The 27,656-nt window shown below is 41.6% G+C and overlaps 1 protein-coding gene, 1 long non-coding RNA gene and 1 other non-coding gene across 5 annotated transcripts in view; 2 read left to right on the forward strand and 1 right to left on the reverse strand.

Annotated features, from left to right (window-relative positions):
- The window catches only part of LOC117282805, a 196,369-nt gene extending 170,546 nt beyond the window's left edge, over nucleotides 1-25,823 (forward strand). The window contains exon 3 of the long non-coding RNA XR_004513687.1: nucleotides 25,760-25,823. This is a non-coding gene — a long non-coding RNA (uncharacterized LOC117282805). The remainder of the gene's footprint in view (nucleotides 1-25,759) is intronic.
- The window catches only part of LOC111870614 (irregular chiasm C-roughest protein), a 525,714-nt gene that overhangs the window by 271,096 nt on the left and 226,962 nt on the right, over nucleotides 1-27,656 (reverse strand). For 2 of the 3 annotated variants that reach the window (XM_023863048.2, XM_033753921.1), the window contains exon 2: nucleotides 12,132-12,744. In XM_023863048.2, coding sequence (XP_023718816.1) covers nucleotides 12,132-12,148 — 17 coding nt within the window. In that variant the 5' untranslated portion in view covers nucleotides 12,149-12,744. The remainder of the gene's footprint in view (nucleotides 1-12,131; nucleotides 12,745-27,656) is intronic. The other variant, XM_023863049.2, reaches the window with a different exon arrangement.
- On the forward strand, nucleotides 26,929-27,005 carry LOC111870618. The gene has a single exon (XR_002843883.1). It is a non-coding gene; the product is annotated as a small nucleolar RNA U3 (small nucleolar RNA).

Genomic DNA, 27,656 nt, shown 5'->3' on the forward strand with positions numbered 1-27,656 from the left:
GTAGGCGATTAGTTCTTCCCAGAACTTCTTGTTTCCTCTGAGAAAGATGGAAACATACTGAACTACAAATTAAATTCCAATTGTAATCAGAGGAATTCTGATCTGTTATTTAAGCCCTTGAATACGTTCAAAAGAACGAGGTGCAATGCGCTGTTCTTCGTCTTTTTTGAAAGACATTCTCGCAACGAGGACATGAATCAGGAAGAAAATAGCGCTGAAGACAGGAACAGTATGCTCCTCGGAAACAAGAGAGCCCAGAAAGCCGCAATGTCGACACTGATGAAGGCGTATGGAAAGGAGTTACGTGGTAACTCTGGAATAGAGACAGTTGAATAACGAGCATCTTGCCCTGTTCTATCCCAACGTAGGCATTCGCTTCACACAAGCCACAATCGAAGACACGGATCCATAGAAACAAGACGTGGGAAGTCTGCACTACCTTCGGATCCGTGTTGAATAGACCTTTAAGACGAATTAACATTTTATTACAGACGCGTGAACAAATACTGTAACATGCAGGAGCGGTTGTTAACCGTTCCACCGCGTCGCTGTGCCGTCTTGTTGGAGTCAGAAGTTCCGATCCCCCAAGTGCCTAATGCTACTACGAATTATGGTATTTCGTTTTGAGAAAAAGCACCAATTAAGGTGTTCGAAAGAAAGTGACAGAAGGATGGAAAATGTTACGCAATGAGAAGTGTCACAATTTATGCCCTTCGCTTTATGTTATTAGAATGAGGATGATGAGACAGCCGGGGCATGTAGCATGAACGAGGAAGATGCAAAATGCATACGACACTTTGATCTATAAACACCAATTAAAGAGAACTGGCGAGAACTAAACGTAGATGTGAAGGCGATATCACGATTGAGCTTAGAAACAGAAGGCGTGAGCGTGCACTGGACTCAGCTGCCGAAGCATGGAGTCCACCGGCGAACCTTTGTGAACACGATAACGGGTCTTTGGGTTTCATAGTCCCACAGAATTTCACGGCCAGCCCAGCGTCCGCAAACGGTTAAAGAAAGACACCAAACAACAGAATAGCTAAACAGATAAGTGATGTAACGGCATTCAAAGAACAAATTAAGGTTTTGTTAACGCGTGTGGTTACAATAGATGAATCGGCGATTACAGATGGAGGCTACCTTAACTAAGTTATCTTTATCACGAACGCAACATGGAAGCTCGGGTTTCAGCCCGTCTACTTGCTTATAGCAGTGTTTATTGGCCGGCTGCTGTATCCTCACATTCACCTGGCCCGGATGTAAGCTCTAGAAAATATCTCCATCGTACAGAGTTCAGTTACAAAGAAGCTCCTTCTTATTGCTGCAAAATGTAGGATTTGAGGTTCTCACAGCGGTGGTTGTAAAGAGCTCTACCTTCTAAGATGCAATTGCCGTGTAGTCCGTTGAAAGTCAACGGCGTTATATTCCGGAAGCGAGAATTCTTCAACAAAACGATATTCTTTTATATAATTCGAGTAATAGAACATAGCCCCAAAATCTATTACAGTCTTTAAATTTCTTAAAAACTTGTATTAATGGATTAGTAAGAGAAAAATACGAATAGTAGAATTACAAATACACCTCCTGCGGAAAGGAGAGCTTTGGTTTTCTGCTGTAGTGGAACTACATTTTCTTTTTATAAAAAGATCGCTGGGAAGCAAAATGCAGACGGGTAAGAAATACTGAAATTGAAATTTTTTCAGAACCCGCTGTGGGTCTGAAAACTGATCATGAATAATCTGAATAAAATAAGCAGATAATTTCATTGCCATGTTCGCAAGAACATGCATTGGGCCCTACACTATGCTACATGAATGCAGTTCACACTCCACTGCCTCATTTCCTTAAAAATATATATTTTAATATTAACCTCTTATTAACGCATATGTTCCCCATCCTGCCGCTTCTCTTAAAGCTTAAGCTTCAATTCTGATGCCCCCCCCCCATGGTGGACAAGGTTCGCCATTACATAACGTCTACCGCAATTCCTGATTCAAATTCACAACTGTGGTACCTCCAAATCAATCGTTTTCAAGGGTCCCAAATTCAGTTATAGCAGCGGTCACGTGCAGAATCTCGTGACATGGCCTCTCACTAACAGCGATGCATTATCATTACGCTGGCATCTGCGACTTCTTCCGAATGCACACTGCACAGACAAGGACCTCAACCCTTAGCAAACAGACTGTAAAATCAAGTATAATTTGATACGTTGTACCACACAAAGCACATAACTTTAACGAGTGTGAGTTCAACAAATATCCCGAGGCTCCGTGTCCAAATTCCGACTCGTTTCTAAAATTGCGAAGGCTCAATTAATTACTTTAATTCCAGCAAGGCTAATCCCTCCTTTTGTGTTTAATAGATTCAAATAAATTGGCTGGCTGGTCCGCCTCCTGAGGCTTATTATTTGGATTTATCGATATCTCGCAACTGGGCTGCTAGTTTTCAGGATTTTATGCTCCATAAATAATATAATAGTTAGGGATGATTTAATGGGACATTAGCTTTCTGTGGCATAGACACAATTACTGAAGGACCCAACATTATGTCGGGTATCACACATAGTTGAATGCAGTTTCTGATAGTGTCTTATCAACTGCGCCTTGTTCACTCTTTGATGATATTAGACATAATCAGTAAACGGTGGACGTTAACGCGGAAAGACTAACCAGGATAAAGGGAAACCGCCGACATAACCTGCCCCAATGGTGTCCACAACACGTTCCACAAATGTACAGTTCTGCATTGTATTTATCATAGCATGATGCGACAGAATCTTAGGAAGTGACTTGAGCTTCACGCAGAAGAGTCATTCTTGATAACCTAATAGTCGCTCAGCCAATTATCGATTCCCCGCCGTTTTTGGACTCGGAAAATTCATTATCATACTCAAAACAGGCCTTCACTGGACCCTATCCTGAGCCAGTTGAAGCCAGTTGAAGCCAGTCTATAATTCTTCCCATGAACGCGCACACTCCCTAGTTCCCTCTTCACTTGAAACAGTATTTGAATTAAAATTTTCCATTTCTTATCTATACCATGCATGTTACATGTCCCGCCACTCTCAGTGTCCGTAATTTTATGAAGCTAATAATATCTCGGTAAGCACGCAAATTATGACTCTTGTAATTATGGAGTTTCTCCGGATACTCTACGTATACAGTCTTGAATTCTAACATCCTCAATGCATGTTCTTTCCTCAGGGCGAAACATCAAGTTTAACGCTCATACAAAACGACAGCTAAAATTGAAATGTTGGCTTATTTTAACGTGATGTAAACGGCTTGCTTGAAAGAAACTGGAATCGAATATTGATTTATTTCATTGCGAATAATATCGTGATTTGGGTAGCCTGACTGAAAGAAATTTTAATTGAATATGAGATCTCTGATTGCCAAACTGAACATAGGCCTACACAAAACAGCAAAAAACAGGAATAAAAGAAAGAGTGCGTATTCAAATATTTTGTATATAAGTGGACATAATTCCTCTCAGCTGTAAAGAAAGCCTCTCTTGATTCTGACTCCACTGTGTAGTGCGGTGTAGTGTGGCATTGCTTGTAATCAATACGCACAGTTACAGAGTTCGGCCTTCCCTGTCTTCGTGTGCATGGAACTGAACTGAAACTTGTGCGCTGTATATTGCTTCATAGCGGGTGTAGTACTTAGAAGACAGCTCAGCAAGTTTGGAAATGCACATATGCATGTTTCAAGATAAGTATTTCTAAAGTAACTTAAAGAAGACCACGACATAAGAAGGGTAACTCGGACTCATCTTCACGGTTCTCACGATGTCTGTGTTTAACTTTCAGCAGACCCGCAGTCATTCAGCAAACAGGCAGTTAGTACTCTTAGGTCATGTTCCTTGTTACAGAACTTTAAAAAGATGTCAGAAGCTACAGTGGGTTGGGTGTGTAGCAAGAGGGTCACCCATACCAAATTTCGGTAAACTATTAGGAAAAAAACACGCTCAGAAGACCGAGATGTGGGATATGAGATTGTAAATTAGATTAAACTGGCTCAGAATTCGCTTTAATGGCGACATTGAATATTTGTGGTGTTGAACCTTCGGTTCTGCCGCCGGAGTCCAAACAGATTACTGTAATGTAACTTCGGTCAGTTCACAAGAAAACTAAGTCCCCGTGAGTGAGGCTGGGGAATTCTATACATAACGCATGAATTGTATCGTCCTTAGTATTCTAAGCTTAGGTAAAGTTCCTTTCCGGTCTTGCACTTTCACGTCTGCTGTGCCACAAGGGTTTCATTTGTATAATTCAGTCAATCCCATCTAGGATCGGCTAATGCTACCGTACAGAGGACAAGTTGAGGCAACAGAAACAGTGGAACGCTGTAAATGAGAACAGAGCAAAGTAGGCCGAAGTCATAATTCACACCGGCCGAGCAATAGCCCATTGACATAACATTTCGCATTGCCTATATATTTTGCACTATGCTACAAGCCGGAAGGTCGCGGGATCGAATCCCGATGAGGTGGACTTTTTCAATTTATCTAATCCTTCCAGCCGCAGTATAACCCTGGGGTCGACTCAACCTCTAACAGGAATGAGTATCAGGAATATTCCTGGCGGGTAAAGCTGACAACCTTACCGCCATCTTTGAGCCGATTATCTAGAAATTATGGGAACCTCAACATCTCACAACCATATGGGCCTTCACGACCTGTTACAGGGATGCCTTTACTTACTTTACTATATTTTAATGCAAATAAAACAAAATAATTAAAATTATATTTTTCCCATTTTATTAGCGAAATACCCGATATGAAATGAGAAAATACTAATTAGCATTATGGCAGCGGAAGCAGAAGGTTCAGTAGAGATAAGAGCAATTAATTCTGACAAAGAAATTCTGAGGCACTTCCATCCACTTCTCATCCTAGCAACGTCTTACTGACGTCCTCCCATATCCTTCTCAATTTCTGAAGTATACGATTCCCGAAATCTATGCCCAGAACAGTTCCCTCCCGTGCCAATGACATGCCCAGCTCACCACTACAAAAAATAAGTTCCACAGCTCCAGGTGTTATCGATCGCCACATTTGTAGACTGTGAGGCCCGAAACCAGAATTTATTGGAACATTTTAGTATGTAGGGGACAATTTCGCCGGCAGTAGGCGATTACGCTATAATCAAACAATGAAACTGTGTTTCATTTGTATACCTGCGTATGGGCATACAGATTCATCAACAGAGCGCGTTAGTTTTATACTACTAAACCAGAAGCTCTTCGGTAGAGGAACTTTGCACAGGCCACTACTGCAAATCAGCAGGTCTGTAGTGCGCGTGGCGACACAGCGGCCCCAGGAGTGCACGCATCAGAACAAACTGACAGATGCAATGCCCGTGCTCTTCTAGCAGTACTCACAATCAATTGTGACGCGAATTATTCGTAATTGATTTCTAACGACCGCGTTTTGCGGAGATCTGCAATTAGTTTCAGAAGGAAAGCCCATTCGTAAACATTACGCCCACTGGAGCTTCAAATTAATACACATGTCACTTTCTCTGATTTGCTTAACAGAAAGAATAATTAAAATACACAGAAATGTGCATAATTATGACAAGAGATAAGATTTTAAATGTTAGAAACAAAAATCAGAAAATGTTTTCAATGTTCTCTGTTGATCGGCATATTCGTGTCTATATTTTCAGATTGATCACGATTGAATTAAACGTGAGATTATGAGAACTCTGTGAAGTTTGAGGTTCTCGCAGCAGTGAAATGTGACGCCATGTTGTTCGATACAAGGTCACTGGGGCTCTTCTGAAATGTCGGTTAACTTCGACCTGACCGCGCCTCGCCTCACCTCCCAGGAGGCAGTATTCTCCATGGTTTAGTTTTATACAACTACTTGTACCCCTAGCCGATCACAGTAGCCGCGCGGTCTAAAGCATGAACTGTCCTCGCTCTCTCGGACCCTGGGATCGTGGGTTCCAGTCCCACTCAAGGCATGGCTGATTGGTGTGTGTGTGTGTGAGTACGTTTATTCTGTGTTTGTGTTGTCCTGTTTTAGATAGTGGCCTTGCGACGGGCTGATCACTCGCCCAAAGAGTCCTACTGTCTGCGAAAAATGATTACGGAACTGAATAAGAGGCCTGGGCCCCGAATGGGTTGGAAGAGCCATTGTAAAATTTATAGTGTTACGTTCTTTGGAAAGCATAAAGATTACTAACCTGACAGCGGTATTAGAGTATTTGTAAATGTCATAGTTTGACTATTTGTTCAGCGTGCAAGAGAATGCTGAAACTGGGGTTAGAGACGTTATTTTGGATGATACAGCGGTAAAAATTGTCTTCTGCGTTATGTTCTGAAACATCCTTATTCAGTGCGCCTATCCAGGGTGGCAGCCCAAATTTCACATCCATACAAAAAAGGCAAAAATCATATACTTTTGATCCTTATATATTTAGATAGGAGACGGGACAGCGAAAGACTCTGGAAAACAAGCATAACAGATAACCCCAAACATCTTATCCCAGCAGAAGACGCGCTGGATTCAAATGTCTCCTCCAACTTCAGTCCTTCTTCATGCAACGCTGTCAGCATCTAGACCTAACAGATTCGGATGGTAGGTTCATTAACGAGTGATGAATTGGTAAGGATACTGAAGGAAGCGGTCGCGGTGTAATCGATGTACTAAGCCGGCATGCCCCCTGGAGGGGCTGAGGAAGACCACGAAACATTTTAGTCAGGGTAAGTGTTGCCACGGCCGAGACTCGAACAGCGAACCTCTCATATACACCTCTAGATCGTTGTATCCAGACCAGGCTGTTCGGTAGGGAATTTGCCATTCATCGCAGCCGATGCAGACCGAGTCCCCCGCAATATTCAGTCATGTGACATATTTACGTGTCAGTACGTTGGACAGCACGGTTATGGGAAACTGAACATATTGGTTTCAATAGTTTGGCTCAGTAATGAGCCGCACCTGCGTTGTTTCTCATGTTTATACTCAGTCATTCCAGACAAATACGAGAACAGTACAGTGAAGCAAGACAGCAGCTTTTCATTCTCTCCTTAACAATTCGCTGCACACTGTATCGGCTTCTCGTCCCAACAGACGATAAATAACCTCTACAGTCCATAAAGTCCATTAATCTATTGCGAGATCTGGAATTCATATCTGTTGGCACCGGCACAAACTCTGTACGTGGTCTGACAATAAAGTTCGCAAACTCATCATTGCTGAACAATACTTCTGTTACCTTCAAAGTACTCCACTTGGGAAACTATGCATCGATGCCAGCGCCTACTTCACCCTTCAGAACAAATTTGGAATTGGTTTTGTGGAATGTCCTGATGTTATCAATATCATTAAAATGCCATCCTATCAACATTTCCTTTATCTTGGGGAACAGAAGAAAGTCACTGGGGGCTAGATCCGGTGAATAGGGAGGGTGTTCCAGCACAGTTATTTGTTTACCAGCTAAAAACTCCCTCACAGACAGTTGCTCTAATTCAAGCTCCGACATTCTCATGGCGGCACCTCAAAACACACTCAGACAACAATAGACGCCTCTCAGAAAGTAACTGCCATAGATCAACAACAACACAGCTGTGAAACTCTGATATGCCAACGTCATCAAACCATACTGAGGTTTCTGTCCACTGCTGCCACGGCAAGCAGATGATGGCGAGTTCGCAACTTTGTTGTTATACTTTGTATATACACGGTTAAAATGTGTACGCTGGCTTCATGAAATGAACAGTAGATATATTTTGCCAGTACTGAAACCGATTCTAAGATTTTATGACAAATATAATATAAACCTTAGGTATTAGAAATACAGCGCACCGAACTGTCAAGGACGTAAAGCAAGTTATTTCTGTCATAGTGAGAATTCGATAAAGAACGACAGTCACTTTATATCCTCGTTTCTGAACTACAGAATATTCTTGCAATGTTTTATGATCAGCAGAGCACTTAGAGACAGGCTGGAACAACAGTAAATTCTACAGATGCAAATGACAACAGTTCATGAGATCCTGACCCCTGTGGTTCTTGCGGTGCTTTGCAGCGGAGGCAGAAGCATGCAACAGCCACCTCGGGAAACCTCACAGCAGACACAGAAATTATGTTCACAGCACATCTCATTGGGTTTAGCCAATTTACATGTCTAAGCTGTATCCGCTAGTTACGGTTCGAATCCCGACCTGCATACATGACATCGTGGCAGGTTTCTCTTGCGAAACCTTGCCTGTTCCGGCTTCTTCATTAATATTTCCCTTTTCAGCCTCAATCAGTGACATAGCCGTGAGTGGTCTTCTAGATTGTAACGCTGTATAGTACTGTTGACAGAAATCAACGTTTCGGACGGCCATACTACTTCCATCTTCAGGATGAAGCCTGATGCACTTAAATTAAATTCGCTTAGTGAGGAGTGGAGTCCAGCTGGGTCCACTCGGGCCGGGCCGTCGCGATGGGAGGCCAGCGACACATACTCGAGGGAGATCTGAACAAGCTATTGCAGTGCGTCCACGCTACAGCGCGACAGCTAAGCTCGGCATGTGAACTTCCTATATAGGCCATCTGCTCATACTTCTTTAATTAATCGTCGGATGCTTGGCTGTAGGCCGTTCTGCATTTCAATTTCACGATCAGTCTTATTCAGATAGGAAAATAGAAGCCAAAATGCGCACACGCGTTAACGCACTTAACTGCGTTGTAGGTTATTTGTCGACGAAGTTTCAACTCCAGAAGTTATTAAAAGTTTAACAAGATTGGAAGGAAGGAGCAGGAATGAGTCATGCCATATTTCCAACTACCATTCTGCATTCACCTGTAAGAACCATGGAAAACATCAAAAATCAGTTAATTAGTATGTCACGTCAGAGAGTCGAAACACCTACCTCCAGAACCGAGATCTAGCGTTTTATTGTTCGTGGATTGTGTATTTCTTCCTCTAAGTAGCATATATATATATATATATATGGCCGGTCACAGTAGCTGCGAGGTCTAAGTCATGAACTGTCTTTACTCTCTCCGAAGTCGGGACCGAGGGTTGGATGTTTGGTGTGTGTATGAGTTTATTTTGTGTTTGTGTTGTCCTGTGTTTATGTAGCGGCCTTGCGACAGGCTGATCATTCGTCCAGTGAGTCCTGCCGCCTGTATAATAAGGTTACGGAACTGAAAAAGAGGTCAGGGCCCTGAATGGGCTGGAAGAGCTATTGAAAAATACATAAATATTAGGGTAAGTTGTTCTTGATTTGGCCATGAGGTAACAAGGATTGACAGAGTTCTCAGTATGCAAGAAACCATGAAAAAATCTCATACCGTTGTAAAGAGTTCACATTAAACTTCCAGACAATAAGCATACACCGAATCTCATACTCCGTCCCAATTAGGATCAAAACTGTTCGTTTCCTCCTTGTCGCATTGCCGTGGCGTTCCTTCCTTCGGTTTATGCAATCAGAGGCGCTTCCGAGATCGCTCTTCAAACATTATTCACAAATTTTATAGTTATATAATTTGATTCAATTTATTATTGAATTGAGTATCTAAATATTGTTTTTTATATAATAACTTCATCATGTTTACGATCGGAATACTTGCGGTCTTGTGACACGTTTCTCCGGTGACGTCCAGCATTCGGATGAATGTACAAAACCAAGAAACGTGTAGCCATTAGCGTAGATATTTTTAGCAAGACTTCCTTCTGGCATTCCCACAAAAGTAGTGAACAGGGTTGTTGACATTTACGTCTTTTTATATTAATATTGTGACGTGCCGCCTAAAAGCCGAAATATCGAAGTCGGAAAACAACAAGACGTCCATTACTGGGAAAAGGCTCAATGAGAGTTATTCCCGCGACAGCCAGTGCGCTAGAGATGGAATCGGCGTGCTGTCTGGGAATGAAAGCACGTTCCTAAGACAACGCGGACGTGGCCAGTACGCTGGATGCCGTTACATCGGAGACGCGAAATACTGGTAGAACCCTTCGAGAAGGTATGCTCTAGACTGTCCGACAAACAAAGATAACAAAGGACAGAAGACTCAGTCAGACCGTCTCAAATTTGAGACAGTAATATATGGACTCGGACCCGAGAAAGACTGCGCTTTCAAAGGCCAGTAGCATATACAAAAGACAGACCCGTCCTCTCGTCAGAGAGGGCGCCCACAAACAAAAGCAAACAAGACCGTAACTGTCAAACAGTAACAAAGATCTGGTCGTAAGCCCCAGATGGGTGCTTTATGCCAAGACAGACTGGCCGACTGACCGTCGGTCGTAAAATGAGACTCAGACTCAGTCAGCAGAGGACAGTTCCGGTGGCTACAACAAGGAGAGTGAATACAGACTCCGACAGTTGAATACAGACCAGAGAAGCAGAACTTCAAGAACCAATCAGACAGAGCGGACAGTGAGAACAATGAGAGATCAGTTCTCAAGAAGGGGTTCAACGTGTGAACTGTGGAAATCCACCGTAACTGTAATTGAAATATCCAATAAATTCATAGATCAAATCTAGAATCCACAATTATTAGTCACGAGTACACTCCTAAACGTGACAATTTTATCGCTTACTTCACATCCCATACTGCAGCCTAAACATCTTCTGGAACACTGCACTTTTATATGTCGTTTCTTTTTGAATGTAAATGTTCATATTGTATTCACGAATTTCTAACGTTTCCATTAAAACCTTGCGTGCTAGTGGGCCTGTTACTCTCTTTGCTGGTGCATTTTTATTCCTTGCCTCATTTCTACATTTCTGAAAAAGCAAACACAATATTCCATTCTACAATGGAGTAGCTGTTAGCGTCAGATCCATATTTAAAGAGCAGCGTGATTGCAAATTATAATGCAAATGCGAGGAGACAAAATGTCGGAACACGATTCGCAGTTTGGATGGAGCAAAACTGCATTTAGCAGAACAACTGTGGCGAAAGCCTTTCCAAAAGAAGTCTGTTATATCCCTCAGGTGGAGCAACTGTGTTGCAGTGTCAAGCGGTAATTTACTCCACTGGTTACGGATTTCTGCAACTCTGATGAGCAGTACATTCAAGTGGCTCAGGACAGGACGAAGTGTCAAGCTCGTAAGAGACTTCGGGTTCCAAAAACGTGGGAAATGTCTTGACTAATTGCGGACTATTGGGCTCTCAAGGAGGGCCCTGCTGGGTGTAGCATGCTTTCCTTATTTTGAAACAAATTCTGGGAATAACTAATCAGCTATTTTCTTTTAACACAACACTGACTGCATAGAAAACGAGACCTCCAACAATTCCTTGTTGCCGCTGTCATGCGTTTACCGAGCCGTTGCCTAACAACGTTAGCGAGGGATGCTCACACAGACTGATGAGAGGGATTTTTTTAAGGCCGCCGTTAAGCTGGCCTCAAATGCCATGCTGTACATACCAAGTTTAATAAAGACTGGTTCAGGGGTTCAAACGTTGATAGCGGGGAGGTACACGTATAGAGACACACATACAGACTGCAAGTTGCTATCACAAGCCCACTTTTATTTTTCCAAAATAAGGAAAGTAGGCTGATTTTTTGAAAAGAAGAAATGTATGCTAAACATGAAAGGAGGATTATGAGATCACATTGTTTTCTGCCTGTGTGCCCCCTTAAATTTTAGAAAGCTCTAAAGGCCACCTTACTGTCTGTGTGCCTGTGTGTTCCCCAACAGTTGCTATGCAACGGACCATTTCTAGTAATTATTATCTAATAATATTATTTATCTGTGTCCCTAATTGTTTCCTTTGCTTTTCGGTCAGTGGTGTATCACTGGAAATCAGACGGTTACGTGTTTCCAGAACTTGTAGCTAGCTATGAAAGTCTGATGCATAGTTACACACGTAATTAGTGTAATCCCAGTGAGAGGTTCTATATCACCTGCAATAAGCAACTTGTTGTGTTGGAACTGCCTTCCTGCGCAATATACCGTACTGAAAATTAGTTCTGGGTAATAAAAGGGCTGAATTGGAATAGAGGAGAAGTTTCTGCAGAATTTTGACCCTTAACACCGAATGTTATTTCTTCAGAATGGGTATCCGCTAAGAACACTGCTATATGCATTTCCCAGCCACTGTTTCGCTCGACCCAGTCTGCGGCCAGACAGTCTCTCTCTTCACGATTAAATAAAAATTTCCTGCCTTTTTCTTACCGAGATGCGCCGCCCATGTTGGAATGGAGTCGATCACCAATAAGTGACTTCGAAAGGATGAAGAGCGTTCGAGAGAGAAAAAACCGAAGAACTTTTTCAAGTTCTAAAGGAAATTTCTCTCGGTTCGAATTCGTGGAAAGTGTAATCTGAAGTTGGAAAGAGTCGCAGCGCCATTTGTTCGTTAGTAGCTTCGTCTGTTGGTTTTATGGCTCCGTGTGAGGGTCCATCCCACTTGCTTTTTACTCCATGGGAATTTTACCAGCAACTGATGGTGTTATAAACTTTACACAAACACACTCAATCGCGTCTCTTGCAGCTGTAACAAAACCGCCGGGAAGAGTGGCACAGACCAACTAACCCACAAATCCACTACACTCAGGGATATACACACACATGATCTTATCACACACACGGTAACATCTTGCAGTCGAAAGAGACAGAATTCGCTACAGAAATGGATGGTTTTGTGGGACCACGCACTGCGTGTCCTTCACTTACCGGCTCCGAGGTGCAGACTGTAGAAGTGTCTGCCTCTTGTTGGATGGAAGCACCAGTAGGATGAGCTAAATATAACGGGTGAGTCGGATCACATCACATGGAGCTGCTGGCGAGCCTGCAACAAAACAGAGCCATCTATACAGTCGCAAGTCAGGTCATTATACTGCAGCCCATTGATCCTATTGTACCCTGCAGAAACTGCGCCACCCCACACACGAAATGGTCCTGCCGTGTCCTTTGGAATTGTAACCGAAATGAACACGAAATTTCGAGGTAAAGCATAACGCCAACCAAATAACTCCACTGGGCTGAGCCCTTCTTAGGAAATCGACAGTCGCTCAGCTACTCAAGAATTTCCGTACATTTTAAGGAACCCGAAGATTCATTACCGTGCTCACAAGAGCCCTTCACTGGTCCCTATTCTGAGCCAGATGAATCCAACCCACAATATCCCATTCCATTTCTCTAAGATCCATTTTAATACTATCTCCCCACATACGTCTAGGTCTTCCTTGTGGTCTCTTTCCTTCTGCCCTTCCCACAAAAATACTATATGCCTTCTCCTCCTCCCCCGTGCGTGCTGCATGCTTTGTCCATCTTATCCTAGCTTCTTAATTTATATAGGAATGCTGATACTGTCAGGGTGGGGACGGTGAACTGTGGAAGGGCACAATGGCGTAAACATGAGCTTTGGGTGTAACTATACATAACGATACTGCTATCAAAAGATACCTCAAATCGTCACGTTTGAAGACAGAAAAGGATATGAGAGGGAAACACTAAGAAGGATATGTTGCAAAGTGGGCGGAGCTGACTACTGTCCATGTCCAATGTTCTGTTACCAGAGAAGTACATGAGAGTTGAATATATACATTCACGAAAATTTTGGGTCTCAAGATATGAACCTGATGTCTTTCCGATGCAAGCTAAACGGTTTAGCAGTGATTTGTATCTCCTTCTGACACCTACGGGTTACACATAATTTGGAGAAGACACGTTACGGATTCAAATGAGTACTTACTTACACTGCCGTTACTCTATATTACAAATGAATTTGGTTACAAGGAAAGAGTGTGCCTAGGGCCTAGCGATACCTAGTCACATATTTACATATGCGCCCGTACAGTTACTGCGCACGAAGTGTGTTTATGTTGAATTCTCGGTAAAATAAGAGTGACTTGGTAGTGATGAAGTGCTATCACTTGAATTACTGCTGGCTCTGTATATATCCCTTTCTATGCGGTACATGTAGTGTCAAAGAAAAGCAGGCGATTATGTCTTCCCAGAACTTCTTCTGTATATTGTCACAATTTTGGAGCGACTATAGACGTAGTTTGGATTAGAAATCGGTTTTATTGAACAATTACAGAACGCAAATGTAAATAACTACGACAGCTTCGCTGAGTTACACACTCCAATGATCATTCTAAGTACAGCAAGTATAAAGCCTTCTGAGTCTGCTGTGCCTTCATCAGTCGTTGCCTGGTGACGGAATCCAACTATGTCCTCTGCCTCCGGGCTCACGTTGGCGACTGTATTACAACTAACTCATTGCTCTAACTGTCGAATCTCAAAGTCAAAGTCACATTGCGACTGACGGTCAGTCAGTAAGTCTTGGTGTCGAGCCCAATCTGGGGTAGGTCTTGTTTTTGTGGGGTGCCTTCCCTGACGAGAGGACGGACATGTATTTTGTATATGCTGCTGGCCCTTTCCAGCGCAGTATTTCTTGGGCCCGGGTTCCTTTGGACTCACGACCATATTTTACTCTCTCAGATTTGAGACTTTCCTTTTCGTCGCCTGCTACTACTGTCAGGGTCACGGTGGAGGTATTTGACCCCGCCTCCACACGTGCTGTCGAGTCTCAACTAACTCTCCTGCTTATTACATCTGGGCAAGGAAAAGCACAGAAAACACAGTTCCTCTGTTGCAGTTTCCAAATGTTGCCATAGAAATATGCTTGTTTGCGCAGCCGTTACTCAGTAGCGGCTGTTATACAGTCGTTCTTTTTTCGCGGATGTTCCGTAGCAACGAGTCTACATGCCACAACATTAACATGACGAAATATTGTGTTAGGTAAATCTTTGGGTATATAAAGCACATAACAAGAGTTTTCATTCGTAACATCAGCCTCACATTCATGTGATGAACCCTGTTCTACAAACGAGATGATGATGACCGAGCCACACAAATGTAAAAGTTTCATTTTATGCCGTGGAAATGCCACTACCTGCTTCAACTTGGTCCAGTCGCTGCTTCATAATCATTTTACCTGAAGAAGGAAGCATGAAGGAGGATACGAAATCTACATGCCTGTCCCGTTCCTTTCATTCTAAATACACGTAATTTGGTTTCACATGACCTACTGGGAGGGTGGAGGGGCAAAAGGAGATGCTAGTCCAATGAATGATCCGGTTAAGTTGAGTAGAGTTGGCAAGATGTCATTTATGAGACAGACTGTAATTGCAAACGGATTTTTAGATGAAACCCCACAGTTCGGAGACAGGCGTAAATGGGAGTGAAATATTAAAACAGAAAAGAAATGTGTGTACGAGGGTTTGAGCTGGATTCAGCTTCATGGTGCGAGAGTCCAGTGGCGGGCTACTGTGAGCACGGTAATGACCTCTGAGGTTCCACAGAAGGCAAGGAATTTCCTGACTGGAGACACAGCCACTGCCCTGAAGAAGGACTGCACTGTATACAGTTAATAATTTAGTTCCTTAATATAACAGTTCCACGTGTTCTGCTGTTTAATGCAGCATGTCTGTGTAACTTATTTTATATCTTAATAAATCCTATCTGCATTATCAACGCACAGGTTATTAAAATTTCAGCGTGCTTGGAATTTGAAACGCTGAAGTAAAGGTACTTCTGTAACTTAATGAAAGTTACACGGAAACAGTCTCTGTAGGCCATACGGCAGTGCACGGCGTACAATTAATATCGAGGGTACAAGTTAATATATTTTTTATTATCTGCTAAGTATACTCAGAGGGGCACTGTTGCATGAAACTGTATCTTGGCTCTAAACTTTGTCTTATACATCAAAGGGTCATGATGCTACTAAAACCGTTCTTCCATGCCTACAGATCATTAACAATCCTGATTACAGGGAATGATATTTCGGTATAATTATTGATACACTCTGGGGGATTTTAATTTAACAGAATTTTACAAACAGCAGAGAATATGAAGTTTAACCGTTTTCAGACTGAGTATCTCCATATAATATATTGTTACACCTACACCAATTGTTATGAAACGGATAGGCAAAGAAGTTCCCGCGAAGACAGATTCTTGGTAAACAGTCCGTTGTTACGTCACGCAACAGTAGGACGAATGTTTATAGCTCGTTGTTGGGCAACACTCAGCGCGCCAATGGACTGGCGAGATAAATATCACGTGACTTGTCCACAGGCCAAGAAACTGCGGTTCATGTCCACTCTCATAACATTCTACTTTTAAAGCATGTGAAATTGACAGAATCTTTAAATAAAATTAAAATAACATAGCGATAAATTTATCACGTTACCCCCTGGCGCTATCACATAGTTCTACAAGCCGACTGTTTATAAGGATCATAGGAAAACTGAAAAAGAAAATAGTTTGGGCAAAGTCTTATGTTTGTCATGTCAGCGCGAACAAAACTAAACAAAAAATTTCGATATGCCAGTCGTCATCATCATCATCATCATCATCATCATCATCATCATCATCATCATCACAACCTTCATCATTATCATCATCGTCATTGTCGTCATCAACGACAGCTGCTTTAGATACACACAGTATTACGTATATTGGAAGGAGTGTTTGCTCGTTGAAGCTTCAAACGAAAGTAACACTTGATTCTGATAATTGTATTTTGTTTATAAATTAAATATTTAATTGTAAGAAATACTTAACGCCAACACAAAAACACATACAGATGAGGTTACAATAATGACTTTGCCTCCCGGCCAGAGATATGTACAGTCATTTATAAGTTTCGATTTCTTATTATCATTTTTAACGTTTTATTAATTTGGACCGTGTCATCGCCGTCTCAAGCCTTTTGTTTTAAAATGGCAATACGCGTACTGTGTAAGTCTGCACGTATATAAACACGAATTTCATTGAACTGAATTTAACTGAATTATTGTTATTCATAAATATTTATACTTTACATTTCTCAGTTCTCAAAAACGACTTAGATTTGTGTTAATGAAATTATTATTATTACTTTGCTTGTTTTTGTTTTTGTTTACTTCTCTGCATTAGTTTTTATCCTCCAGTGCTTGCCTGCAATTTGTCTTGGACTTTATGTTGTGTTTGCCCATAATGTAATTACCTGTATCTACACTGTGCTCTGTCCGTAATTGGCCTTGTGGCTGTTGTCTCGGCACATAAATAACGCAGAATTTAATTGAATTACTGTAGCCTATTATAGGCCACTAGCTGTTGGCAAGCACCTAAATAAAACAATTTAACTAATTATGAAAATGTTGTTTTGTTTTAGAATTTAGTCTGCAGTATTTAATTCGTAGTATAGATTTTAGTTTTGCACTCATTTGTAGAGCCGATCACAGTGGCCGCGCGGACTAAGGCATGAACCGTCTTCGCCCACTCGAACACTGGGTTCGTCGGTTCGAATCCCACTCGACGCATGGATGTCTGTGTACATTTATTGTATTTGTGTTCTGTGTGTATGTAGCTGACTTGCGACGGGCTGATCCCCAGTCCAAGGAGTCCTACCGACTGTGTATAGGACTAGGAAACTGCAAAAGCGACCTGGGCCCAAAGGGCTGCAGGGCCAGAGAGAGTACAAAAGATACAGTTATAGTGCTGGTCTGCTGGTTCTCGTGTGTTGCCCGACAGTCCCCCGTTTCTCCCGTGAGTTCTGTAACCCAGCAATTTCAAGCGAGCCAGCTCACAGGATGCTGAGGGACGCAACCGGAGACAGCATCGAGATGACTCATACTCATTTCGTCTTCTGCTTCATGCAACAAGTTTCTGGCTAGCTGGACTGCTGTGTGGATAGGCTCTTACAAGGTTGGGAATATCCGTTGTCTCGCACTTGGTTAGAACTGTTCACATCCCAAAAATTTATATGCTTTCCTATTGATTTACCCTTGCCTCAAGTCCATACTTTCGTAAACTCACCGCTAATCCTAATCGGAAACTTCAAAATTGAAAGAAACTTGTAAAAGTGATGCCTAATTAAATATCTATCAGTAGCAGTGCCATGATGTAAAGGCGCGGTAACCACAACAATAGGAAGAATGTTTATAGCTAGTTGCTACCCAACAATCAGCTCGCTAATGTACTGGCGGTATAGTAATCACGTGACTTTTTTGTATGTGGTCTGCTCTGCGCAGCGCAACAACAGAACTGTGTTTTCTGTGCGTAGTCCGTGCCGAGAGGATATGAGAATACGGGAATGGGAATTGACTTCCCGTGATTCGCTAAGTTCCAAGGGAACAGCAGAGGCCGCGCCATAGCTCAAGCAGTTAGTCGCTGGCGTCCCACCGCGGCGGCCCGGGTTCGATCCCGGGGTCTGGTCAAGTGGGATTTGTGGTGGACAAAGTGGCGCTGGGGTAGGTTTTCTCCGAGTACTTCGGTTTCCCCTGCCAATCTTCATTCCACCAATTGCTCCACAATCACCCTCACCTATCATCTGGGGCTGGTACAATAGGCCAGAGGTGGCCACAGTACAAGGGACTTAGTCCCACCCCACTAGCAATAAAAAAGAGGGAACAGCTGTGTGAGCAGAAGAAGAATCAGAGAAGACTTAGTGCGTGACGTTACATATGCTACATAAGTAATTTTAATTAGGACTAGTGAAAATCCAACATATCAATTCACCAATCCAGACTAACATCTTAGTCACTGTGAAACACGTGACAATATATTTATGACGACATAAAAAGCATATGTGTGACACCAATCTTTCTAGAGCAATATGTCTAAACGTTGCCTTAGTATAGCAGAAAGACCGTTTCTATGTTAATCTTTAGAAAGTTTTACCTACATTAATGGTTGCTTGAAAATTAAATTGAGCTCAAGAGATTCCAAAATAAGATTCTTCCCTTCAAAATCATACGTTTTCTTAAAATAGCATTTTTTCGTTTACAGACTTTACAGTGTTAAAAATGTCGTGTGGCAGTGGAGCAGTTGATTTTTTTGTGCTTTTATTGAAATCCGTGCGAGTTAAGTTTAAAATACCACAAAGAAGTCAAGAATACGCAGTATATAAAAACGACAATAATGTGTTGCTAGGATACCTCTTAGGAAATCTACGATCGAATGTTATGCTATATTACCGATGAATATATTTCTCTGTGTAACTAATGAGCGACGTGTCAGGAAAGAAAAATTGCGTAGAAGAAAACGCAAACTTCTTTTGTGAGAGCAGCCCGAATAAATTAGTATGGAAATAGTTTCTTTTGTGGGTGTAATAGATTTACGTGTATATTGGAATTTCAAGCCTACTGTATCTATTTCAATACGTCAGACATAATTTAAGATTTACTTCTGTGTTGTAATTTTTTATGTTAAAGGTTTATCATGGCTGTTTAAACAAAAAGTCGCGAATTTCATGTGAGTCATAATTTATGATAATTGAGGCGTAAGAAACAAAGATATTTAGTATAGCAGATATTTTTGAAGCACAAATACAGTTTCGGAAATTGCTTATAAATTTGCCTGGAAATAGGTGTCTCAACTTCGTATGTAATGTCAAATGCAAAGCCAAAGAAAAATAATAACATTTGTTTTCAAAACCGCGCTGCACAACTTGTAACTTCTATACACTGGAGAAATGTCTTAGAATCGGGAGTCTATGAGAAAAATGAAATGGAAGAAAAATATTTATTTTCATCCGTCTGTTTAATAAAGAATATAAGGAAGTTTCTGAGTTCGTAACAAGCACAGGGTGCTTAAGAATACGGTAAACATAATTATGCCTCATAAACTGTAAAGGAAAGCTCAAGTTCAATATGATCACAAGGTTTTTTTCCCCCTTGGCACTACAGCCCCAGTGGGCCTAGGCCTACCTCCATGAACTTCTCCGTTCACTTCGGTTTTTCTAGATCTTACACATTCGGTAGGACTCCTTGGGCGGGTGATCAGTGATCACAAGGTTGACCCTCACTTATACCCACCTTTTCATATACAATAGAAACATTAATGTTAGCCACAGGGTGCTTAAAATATGTTCACACGATACATTCTCAAAATGTAAAAACCTAAATGTATAAAGGATTAAATCTTTTAATTTCATTTCTTTCGGTGGTCCTGTTGAATCTTATTACGGATTATGATAAAAGTAGGCGTTTCCTAAAGCCCACAAAGTGCCAGGATAATGATCATAGCTACCATAGTTTAAAAATATTATTTTCCTATAGATCCACTGACTTCCTTCCGAGCAGTTTTAGCGCATTCTGAAACAGTAAGCGTTTCTGTTCACTGTGCCTGTCGTATTCATAAAGGGATTCTCCTTTAGTTCAAGGGACATTCATCAAGTTATATCTGTCTTATAAAATGTACATAATATGTCAAATAATTTTGAATAGTTAGGACTGTAAATTTACGTTACGGTCATACATCCCCTCACTCATGGGGCTGAGCCCTTCTGGAGGAGCCGCCAACTGCGCACCTACTCAAGAACTTCCCAGCATTTTATGGAACTGATGTCAATTACCGTGTTCACAAGAACCCTCCACTAGTCCTTTTCCTGAGCTGGATTAATCCAATCCATACCATCCCATCCTATCTCTCTTAAGATTCATTTTAATATTATCCACCCACCTACGTCTTGGTATTCGCAGTGGTCTCTTTCCTTCTGGCTTTCCCACCAATATCCTATATGCATTCTTCTTCTCCTCCTCCATTCGTGCTACATGCCCTCCCACCTCATCCTCCTTGACTTGATCATTCTAATTATACTTGGAGAAGAGTACAAGTTATGAAGCTCCTCATTATGCAGTTTTCTCCAACCTCCTGTCACTTCATCTCTCTTTGGTCCAAATATTCTCCTCAACACCATGTTCTCAAACACCCTCAGTTTGCGTTCCTCCCTTAATGTCAGAGACCAACTTTCACGCCCATACAGAACCACAGGCAAAACTATAGTTTCTACATCCGTTTGCAGACGAGTCTAGCGAAACATCCATTAGAAGGAACGACACTTTCAGCACCGCACATGTACACATACTCTGTATACATGCATTTCTTCTAACAACATGCCAGTATACATACTTATGAGACTGACCCAGTTTACAGCGCTGGGACCCCCTGTACGCCACTGATTTACAGTTCTACAGCTGTGCGATCGAACCAACAAAACTGGTCTCGTCTCATTATGTTTTCCACGGCAGGTTGGTACCACTGATCCGGTATTTATCTTAATTCCTACTATTGTATCAAAGGCCATGTTAACCGGGTTCCTTCTCTATGAAAGTCCTGAGGTTGCGTTTGGAGGTGACGGTCCCTGGATATGGATGGTAACTCTGAAGGTATCGCATTGACAATTGCTGACAGCTTAGAAGTGGTAGTTGTCGTGTTTGGATGTTTGACATAGGATTTATAACATTCGGCCTAAGGAAATGTTATCAGACGCCTTGGAGTAGCTCTGGAATTTCGAATTAGCGATGTTGACCCTTTGATTTCTGTTACCACCGTGATGAATATTTGGTTGGACATATCCAAGAACATGAATGTTGAATTTGAGTCTTCTATTATAAATTACTGTTCTTCCGGAGGGATTGATTAAACCGCCCACCCTTCAGTGGAGCTCAAGACCACAAAATAGGGATTTTGGCATGTTCAGTAAGGGAAAATCATGGGATTTATGTGTATATAAAAGAAAAGAACATCGGTGACCAGGAATATTTTTCCAAGCTATTGTTTCATGTCTGTGGTACGTACTCAGGTGTGCAGTACTGGGGGATCACACAGAAAGTGACTGCTGCAGCAGACCTACCGACGCCTTGGTAACTGCGTCTGTCTGTCCGTATCACGTAACGTCACAGTCTACACCTTAAGATTGCGTCATTTTTATACAAAGCCTCGAAATACCACTTCGACAAGTCACATTTTAGTATCCGCCGTGTTATTACTCAGACGCCCATGTAAGTATGTCAGATTTAATGTTCATATGTACTTTGTAGAGAGGTTGTAAAGATCTGCCCCTATGAACCCCAAGATGATTTGATTTATCCATCGTCCTTTTGGGCGTTGTATCGTCGATGGCTGTCGGTAACAGAATTCCAGTCCTCGAAGACTGTCTTTCCGCACTTCCCAAACCATNCTTCCCTGACGGAAAGAAATTCTTGGGAAGTAGAATCCAATGAAAAGGAGTAGTAGAATTTAATAAATATAAATATAAGAAATAATGGTTTTTGGTAATTCGGAGTAGCTGAGGTAGGGCGGTGAATAGATGCGCGCGCATTGAATGTTCGTTTGTGGACATGCTGCAACTGGTTCTCTTCAGTTGTCACTAAAGGAACTGCCTTGGAATTCTGTTTTCACGTATTCTCTTCAAATGCGCCTTTTCTCTGTTATTTCATTTCGGTGTTGATGCCTGTTACAACTTCGTTTTCTGTATTATCTACATTGTGTTTAGGGTCCGGAGTCATCTGTATCCTGCGGCCGCTTGGAGGAAAACCTGTCTGCTCTCTCTGTTCTTCTCGATTGTTCTTTCTTTAATGTCCAACATTCGAATCCATATCAAAGAACAGACATGGCTCTGTTTGCAGTAAATACAAATGTAATTCCAAGGATATTTACACAGTTCCTTGAGCGAGAGCGACGCAAGATATTCGCATTGTGATCTCATGAAACTTTCACAGCAGCCCGAAGGGTCGCCACGGCAGTGAATATTCAGTTTGAAGGTGATCTATCATGTGGAGTCTCTTTGTGGGTAGAACTGATATAATGGTTTAAATATCTGGCTAGTACCATGCGAATGCCCCTTGCGTTAAATTAAGTAGGTCACCATTCGTAGAGGGGCTGGTGCTACGGTTCTCGGTCACCCGTCTGTTCCGTCATGTCTGATGATCATTTATAAATAATTATGCAATATTTTCTGACAGACAGAAATTGATTTTTCCTTGCTTAATCTGTAATGCAGTTTTTGTAGAATGGATGCCATTTCCATATGGTAATTATTTATTGATGACTAAAATCTCTGAGTCGAGTTTACAAATTTGCATGAAAATACGAACTCTGAGTATTGTACTTCCCCATCAAATGGAACCCACAATTAGGAAAATATGCTTAATATTTCCTGATGTTTCCTTCATGTTTCATTCATTATGATAACGGATAATTATGTACCCAATGTTTGAATATATTGCAATGGATCAAATGTGAAGTTAAGAGTAAGAGGGAAAGTTCAAATAACACGAATTTCCAATCTAACCACCTCTTGTGAACACGGTGATGAACATATAGGTGCCGTAAGAGGTGAGCGAATATTAATTTCACAATAACATCTGGTTCCAAGAGTTAATGAATGTGTTGGTTAGTAACCGGATAGAGTTGTTATATTTTAGCGTCCTGTTGCACTGATTTAAGTTCATGATTTGTTTAATCCGTCTTGCAGTGCGTACACTTATCTATCTTCTTCTCTCACTCGCACTACACGTTTCGGCATAAAAATGCCATCTTCAGGTGCTACTCAATTCACGTCAAACTAGTACATTGTATGCCTTGTCTTCACTTTAAAATAACTAAAATATATGTCCATCATATATATTGACAAATGTCAATCGTAAAAATATTAAAACTGTTCAGGATTCCCGATCGCTACGTCGTATCTTATTACGCCAGTCATGCTCATCCTACTCTGTTGGAGCTCTTCTTCCCTATCGTGTGTATTGTGTTTCTGTTGCGTCTTGTTCTCGCGACTGCGTGCGTTATGCTGTTGGGTCTGCTGNATTGAGTAGCACCTGAAGATGGCATTTTTATGCCGAAACGTGTAGTGCGAGTGAGAGAAGAAGATAGATAAGTGTACGCACTGCAAGACGGATTAAACAAATCATGAACCGGATAGAGCTTAGAGTGCATGACCGGCATGAAGTCACAGCGTTCACCAGAAATAGTATTGGGATTATCCGTTACGAACCCAAATCTTCCAGCCAAATTCTGGCATAGTTACTTATTCAAAGGAGCCCCTGTTCCTTCCATCTCCTACATTAAGCTTACTGTACTGTCGCGGTTTCGAGTGATTGGATTGCTGAATACATTTATTGACCACTTAACTACAGATAACTGTAATGCTGTTGCTGATTTCCGCACTACAAATCGCTCCACGCTGCCTTCCCAGTCTGCTTTCACTAGTCGTTACTTGGTAACAGCTCTCAACAATGGCTATTCCTCTGCAGTGTTTTCACTAGACGTTTCCTAGCAACGAATCTAAATAGTGGACATTCTTCAGCTTCCATGGTCACGCCGTTACCCGCTGGTTAACATTTCACAACTGAACTGTGGTGTCAACTGACTTCATGATAATTCCTCGGCAAGGACCAAGCAGAAAACACATCTCCTCTATTGTTGTAGAGGCATGTTTATCGCACCATTGTATGACAATGGTCGCGGCTCGGACCACATAGAAAATACAGTTCTTCTATTGTTGCAGGCGTTACCTAGCAAGAGCCGCTCTTTACAGTGTCACTGCTTAGGAGCGTGTCTGTACGCCTGGCTGAAATTGTCTACTGCTCCTGTTGTGTTACTAAGATAACCGACAACTGAACTGTTCTTACCGTCATATAAACCTGCATAGCTAAAGCCTTAGCTGTGAGGTTATTCTCTGGTTGCTTGCAGTGCAGAAGTGAAATTTAAGCGATTTAACTTCCTTGAAGGAAATGTATTTTCATGTCTGCAACGGAGAGGTCTTCCTAGTTTATTCGTCATTGTGACGTGAAGCTGCACTGCAGAAATCTTAAGTACGGCACACCAACTGTCCTTGTTGGCAAAGGTTTCGTACATGAGACCCCAGTCGCTCGCGTTAATCTCACGACACCTATTGGCTGATGGACTTTAAGAATAATAAAAAGGTAGCTCCATATCCGTTGCTTTAACATTAAGAAGATTCTCAACACCGACTACGTAACACAACGGTAAGTGCGTAGAAACCAAGAGAGTCAGGTCTTTCTTCGAGATGAGTTCTGCTCTACAGATCAGACAATATTACAATATTATTATTGCCACGTAGTATGGACTGACTATAGACGATATTAAATTTATTGACCACGTTAACACACACAATTTGTAATTACACATCGTTAATCTCTATAGTTCGCAAATCACCACAGTACCCGCTACATATTTTCCAGCTTGCTATGTTTTCACTAGCTTTTCCCTGGCAACGTCTTCTAACAGTGAAGCTTCTTTAGCTTAACCTGCTCAAGTCCACTCTGAACGGCGATTCGCTTCCAACTGTTTCCTCACAGACCCCGGCACAGAAGTGACTCGGTTGCCCCATTGTCTTCCTTATAACCCCTTTTCACGGACAGAAGAGAAAACACCGTTTCAAATAGTACCTCTGTTGTTACATGCATATCAGTTGCAGCGGGAACGTGTTTACCGAGCCGTTGACTATAAACGAATGTTGTTTCTGAGCCATACGCTAGCAACAGCTGTTTCTCTGGATCCACAGTTCTTGCTTTGAGCAAATACGCCGCATTATCTTTACATGATATTTTACACGCAAGCCTTTGTTTAGTGTCTGTTTACATGACATGTAAAACACTGAAGAATAGCGACGCTTTCCTGAGCAATAATAGAATTCTCTCACAGGAAGTACGTCACGGTTGCTTCCTCCTCTCCCAACTGCAGGGCTCGTGACAGAATTGGATTTCTTGAAACGAGAGCAGTGAGCTTAGGAACTGAAGACAGAAGCTGTAGATTTGTAACCTCGTAATGAATGCCGCCCACCAGAAAGAGTGATCACCGTTGTTTGTGTTACGTACTAACACAAACGGCACACGGTTACCGCCCTTTGCCTTTTGATGTGGCACTGGTTCCGCGGGAGTTCTCTCCGCCCCTTTGGGAACAACGCCTCCGAAACCAGCCTAGCCAACATCATAACGTGTCATTAAAGCAATTGATAAATACGCAAGTACAACATCTGTCAATTTTCTGCTTTTCAGAATTTGGCGGAAGGATTCGGCCAGTTCCGGAGGCACCTTAAGAAACAACAAGAAGTCTGGGAAGAGATTATGGTATGTGTTTTCGTTTAAGTGCTTCCATCTATGTAGTGCCTGCGAAACTGATACTTGCATGACTATGTGATCTACCTGTGAGGAATATTTCCGAACTAAAGATTTCCAGTATCTGAAAGCTGCTTAACTTAACCTCAGATACAAAATACTGTCACGTGTATCAATGGCTAAAGACGGGGTTCGGACTGGTAATTGGATTTATTGACTATTTTCTAGTTGTAACTACAATTAATTATAACCGTTTCACTGACTTAACACTACAAAGTACTCCATGCTACTCTCTTTAGTCTATCTACACTAGTCTCCACGGATGTATAGCACGGACCTAAATCACACACTCCAAATACCACTGCACTACAGTACACATAAAACCCTCAAATCACACGCTAAGTCTTAACAGGCTGACTTCTTGTACTCTTCTGTACCCTTAGTTCCAATTAGCTCTGAACTTAACAGCTCGCGGCTCTCGTTATATAGCCGCGGCACGGACATGAAGCTACAGTAAACATATCACGTGATCGCTATCCAGTCAGTCTATTGGCGCGTCGGTTGGGTCTACAGAAAACACAGCTTCCTCTATTGTGGCGTGTTGGACCGTGTTTACAAAATTGTTGCCTGGCAACGCGTTGATCAAATCTGTTACAATACGTTAATAAGTTCTGTATATTTTTATAATTTAAGGCCGTCTGATAAATTGTAAAATTTTACAGAATGCATGGTCTATATTAAAGAGTTCCATTTTTCTCTTACACTGTTGTAAGAAGTAATGCTGCAGTACAATTGTTTTGTTTTTGGATATTATTCGTCATCCTGTTATTATTTAAATCATCGTTTCTGAGACAGGATTCTGTCTCCGTCTTCAGGTAAAAACCTACTCAGTTGGGCCCATTCGATAGAGCTAGTATCTATCTGTCGAACGGTCAAACTGAGTAGGTTTTTTTACCCGAAGATGGCGACAGAATTCAGTCTCCGAAACGTTGTTTTAAATAAAAAACAGGGAGATGGATGACGTCTAAAAACACAATAATTATATTGTCACAAACTGTTAGATCTTAATTTTTGCCATCTTCTCTACTGAAACACAAACCGCAACTTACAGAGTCGTACTTAACAGGATCATTTCTGTAGTATGCGTTCTCACACTTAACTACATAATTTGACAATATTTTCTAGTTCTCATATGCTTTCAGTAATTTGCTTCACTGTCTATTGACTACCAAAGGTGACGACATAAAAGGCTCTACACTAGATAAATTTCCAAGCCTTTGTATTTGACTTTAGATCAGAATCATGTTGGTCTGTGGAATAACCTAGCACAACTAAGCAACAGGGTTCATAGCACACAAGGACTTAGTGAATAAATAATTTGGGATTATGACTAAACATCCTTTTTTAAGTATTTAATTCATTTATTTAATTATCCACACAATTTCTCTCCAGGGCGTTGATCTCCATGATGAGTTATGATTCTTTCTGTTTCCACGTGACGAGGACGAACTTCTAAAATTTTGGTATAAAAGGAACCTGTTACCTGAAATTGCGACAGGAAATTTACAGAAAATCACTGCATAAGTTACTCTCATCAGAATTCCACCCGAGGCCCTTCTAGGACGCATACAATTGTAGATGCATACCGTAATTTAAATTTAGAAATAAATTTGTAATTGCACATCATACGACAAATTGCTTACAGAAAAAGGGATTGATTCCAGGAAGTTCTGCTCTACTTAAGGAGACTGTGTTATGCAAACAGTTTTAGGCGTTCTGGATAAAGTAAAAAAGGAAAGGCCGCGCCATAGCTCAAGCGGTTAGGCGCTGGCCACCC

Source organism: Cryptotermes secundus, unplaced genomic scaffold, assembly GCF_002891405.2.
Source record: "Cryptotermes secundus unplaced genomic scaffold, Csec_1.0 scaffold363, whole genome shotgun sequence".
Lineage (NCBI taxonomy): Eukaryota > Metazoa > Arthropoda > Insecta > Blattodea > Kalotermitidae > Cryptotermes > Cryptotermes secundus.